Here is a 4,185-nt window from a genome sequence, read left to right as displayed (position 1 = left end):
TATACCTGCAGGCCAGAAGAGGGCACCAGACCCCATTACAGATGGTTGTGAGCCACCATGTGGTTGCCGGGAATTGAACTCAGGACCTTTGGAAGAGTAGGCAATGCTCTTAACCTCTGAGCCATCTCTCCAGCCCCTCTCAGTGTTTCAAATGTCTGGCCTGCAGGCGGGGCCACCTGCCTAGCCTCCTTTTTTTTTTTTTTTTTTTTACTGTTTTTCTTCATGTTATTCTGGGGGGTTTAGAAGTAAAAGAGCCATGTTCCCACAGAACTGAAGGTAACCCCACTCCTTAGCTTTGCCTACTGAATGGCTGTGGGGGTTCCTGTTGTTGACACCTTCACCCTGACTGAAATGTGTAAATGGATGGGTATGAACCGGCCACTGTGGCTCGGTCCTCTGACCAGATCTCTGCAGGAAAGCATCAGGTGCGAGCCTCTCAGCCACGAAGTGACCTCTGTGGCAAAGGCCTTGAGAGAATCAGCTTCCAAGGGGGAAAGGCTGTTCCAGCTCACGGTTGGGCTCATAGTTTCAGGCTTTGGTCCCTGGGCTCAGGAGTAGCACAGTATCTCACAGTGGGAACACACAAAGAGGCCTGCTCACTTCCTGACCTCCAGGAGACAGCGACAGGAGAAGGCCTCTCAGTGTCCCCTCCAAGGGCATACCTCTTGTGGTCTAACTTCTTCCCCAAGCCTCACCAGGCTCCAGCACTTCCCATGACAGGGCATGCTGGTGACTAGGCCTTTGGCACAGGGGCCTTTGGGGGGCATTTCCAAATGATTGCATACACAAGCCATACCCAGGCAGTGGGGAGACTTTCACACTTCAAAGGCTGATGGTACCAGACCACAATCCTGAGGTCACCTCCTTTCTCAGTATCATCAAAATGATGTGTCTACGATGTGTTTTAAGGACTGGTGAGGTGGCGCAGCAAAGAAAAGCATTTCTTCAGAAGCCTGAAGCCCGATTCCATCCCTAGCTGTAGAAGGGGACCGGCCCCACCTGTGGACAGCGGCACATGCCCACCCGCGCTCACACACACTGTGCACATGATAATAATAGCAAAATAGCAAAAAGGAAAACTAGGTTTTGAGAACACAGTGCATGTCTCGTACACTTTGACTCCTCATGATCACAGGCAAACAGCTCCTGGGTTGAATTTTTTGGGAGCATGTGCGTGGTTTTCCTCAAGCTCAGGATACTGCATCGTTTGTTGGCAGGGGTCTTGGGTAGCCTTCTCCACCGGCCTGGCGTGCCAGGGCAAAGTCTAGGGGAGGCCTTGTTCCTCTTAGCGACAAGTTCCCACGGAGGTATTCACAGCTGTGTATGTCCTAGGTGAGAACACACAGCCTGATGAATGTGCCTCTCACTAGGTCTCCCTGGGTAGCTGAGCAGGGACCATCTGGTAAAGTTGCCTCTTCTGTTTGCCCTCCAGGAATAAAGAAGGATCCAGCCAAGGCCTTTGTGCCCAGGACTGTTATGATCGGAGGCAAGGTGAGGTAACTTCCTCCTCGTTCCTTGTCTTGATGCTTCCCTGGAAGCAGATGTGTTCCTGACCTGTCTCTGGGTAGCTGGCTTGCTCAGAAAGCAAGTGCACTGTGCATGCCCGCAGCACCTTGCCATGAGGGCTGGGGTAGGGAGCCTTGGACACAATTAACAGACTATGCAGGAAGTGGAGTCAAGCCTCCTGGCCTCACTCAGAGGTGCTAGGGGATCCCCAGCCCCACATTCCCACTCCCCACCCCAGCCCTGCGACATCCTTTCTCTGCCTCCACGATTTCACAGTGCAGTGGTGGTCGTGACTATTTCATCTGCCACACGTGAGGGTTAGCATGGTTTGAGTTGATTTAATCACTGTGACACATTCTAGGGGTAGCAGGCATGCTTGTCACTTACTTGTGCTCAGCTGGTAGCTGGGTCTTGTCAGAGGATATGAGCTGTTGGGGTGCAATTTCTTTCTGAGAGATTGCCCTGGGACAGCCTCGCATGGCCGTCCACGGACAGCATTCCTGCTGTTCCTGGCATTCCATGGCTGGAGTGTGCTGCCCTTGGCCACAAGGCCATTCTCTCCTCAGACGTTAGGGTCTGGAGGGTCAGGCTCAGCATCCAAGTGCCTCGCCTTGTTTGGTCTCTGCCCACGCTCATCGCCTGGTATTTTGGAAGCAAATTTGGATCTGATACTATTTTGATAGGATTTTATTTAGTATGTACAAGGCCAAAGCAATATGGACTTTTAGGAAGATGAAAGTAGTACAATGAAGAAACTTAAGCCTAGAGGAAATCCGGAAGGACTGCAGAACATCCCGCTCCAGCGCTGCCGAGTCCAGATCATGTACTTTATACTGTGCCTGCACATCTTCACAAGAGATGTTCTCTGAAACCACAGGATGCTTTAGATTCTCAGCATCACTGTGTGATCAGACACCCAACACACTGGACAGGGGTTCTTCCACGCCAATGAATGCCAACCCACTCTGGCACCACTACCCACTTTTTCTTACTGAAGTTGCAATATTTTCTCTTTTGAGTTGGGGGTTCTGATTATGTCGCCTAACCTGGCTCCAGAGTCATCTTCCTCCGCTCTGGAGTGGCTGGAACTACAAGCAGGCATCACCATGCCCAGCTAAAGTCACACTTACCTTTTCTTTGCAGTGCTCAGGACGGGCCTAGGGCTTGCCACATGTTAGGAGAGCATTCAACCACTGGGCCCTATGTTTACGATTTCAGCCAAGACTTCAAGTAAAGACCCAGAATTGAGATTGGTCCCTTAATTTTTCTTACATCTGTGGGCTTTCCTTCTGTGAGTTTGTTTTGGTTTTGGATTTTGGTTTTTCAAGACAAGATCTTTCTGTGTAGTTCTGGCTGTCCTGGAACTCATTCTGTAGACCAAGCTGGCCTTGAACTCACAGAAATCTACCTACCTCTGCCTCCCAAGTCCTGAGATTAAAGGCATGTGCCACCACCACCTAACTTCCTTCTGTGTTTTTTTTTTATTTTAATTTTCAGTATATTTGTTACATTTTTGTCCTGAGGGTGGCCTTTTCTGAATATATCCTTCCTGGTACATTCTAGTATATTCCTTTGTTTTTTGTATTTTTTTTGTAAATTAATAGCTCTAGAGGTCTTCGTTTCTTTTATCTTGTAGTTTCTTTTTGTTTTGTTTTGTTATTTCAAGGCAGAGTCTCACTACGTGGCCCTGGCTGTCCTGGAACTATATAGAGCAGGCCGGCCTTGAACTCACAGAGACCCACCTGCTCCTGCCTCCCAAGTGTTGGGACTAAAGGCGTGCACCACTCTGCCCAGCTGCATCTTAATAGTTTCTAAAACACTGACCAGAGTCAGAAAATCAAATTCAAAGCTGGCAAATCCAGAAGCGAGGTGACATGTGGGGTCAGTCGAAGTCAAGACAGGCAGGCAAAAAAATAAGCTCCTCCCCCTCCCCACCACCAGCGGGGCCACTGTAGGTGTGACCTCCATGGTCTGCAGTCTACTGGCCAATCTAGCACAAGTCTCCATGGCCCACAAGTGGCCCACTACCTTACATGCCCAAGAGCCAGTAATGCTACCAAGTGCTCCATGGACCCTCCTTATGCTAAAGTCCCCTAACTTCACCTTCCTCTTTCCAGGCAGCTCCTGGTTACCACATGGCTAAGATGATCATCAAGCTGGTCACATCCATTGGAGATGTTGTCAATCATGATCCAGTTGTGGGCGACAGGCTCAAAGTGATCTTCCTGGAGAACTATCGGGTGTCCTTAGCTGAGAAAGGTAGTTCTGAACTCCTTGCCTGGCTTCTGCTTGGGCTGGGTGGGGGATTGGCCATGCTGATGGGGCTGTTCTGCTCTGGACACAGAGGCTCTGCCAGGGCGACACTGTGTTTCTCGAGTGTCTGAGAACCTTTGCCTGTCACAGGAAGAACTGCTATCGTTCTTGCCACCCGGACCTCTTCGCACCTTTCTGGATCTCACTGCTCCTCCCTCCTCGTCCTCCCTCAGCTTTGCCTGATGCTCTTGGGTCTCTCTTGGCAGCAGACTGTGACTCCCCTGACCTCCCAGAACCTTCTACCACTCATCTCCTCCTTCCCTGCTCACCAACACCAGCTCCTGCCACCTTCCCTTCCCCTGCTTCTTGAAGCCTGTCCTCTCCATCTCTCCTGCCTCCACACTCCTCGCTGCTCATTCGTCATGC

General features: G+C 50.6%; 1 protein-coding gene across 2 annotated transcripts in view; it reads left to right on the top strand.

The window, feature by feature from the left end:
• Positions 1–4,185, top strand: part of Pygb (glycogen phosphorylase B) — a 51,093-nt gene that overhangs the window by 33,421 nt on the left and 13,487 nt on the right. For both annotated transcript variants that reach the window (XM_005371224.3, XM_026778050.1), the window contains exons 15-16: positions 1,433–1,491; positions 3,624–3,765. In XM_005371224.3, coding sequence (XP_005371281.1) covers positions 1,433–1,491; positions 3,624–3,765 — 201 coding nt within the window. The remainder of the gene's footprint in view (positions 1–1,432; positions 1,492–3,623; positions 3,766–4,185) is intronic.

This window comes from Microtus ochrogaster, unplaced genomic scaffold (genome assembly GCF_000317375.1).
Source record: "Microtus ochrogaster isolate Prairie Vole_2 unplaced genomic scaffold, MicOch1.0 UNK100, whole genome shotgun sequence".
NCBI lineage: Eukaryota > Metazoa > Chordata > Mammalia > Rodentia > Cricetidae > Microtus > Microtus ochrogaster.
Note: the sequence above shows the minus strand (reverse complement) of the source record. Positions and strands in the feature narration are given on the sequence as shown.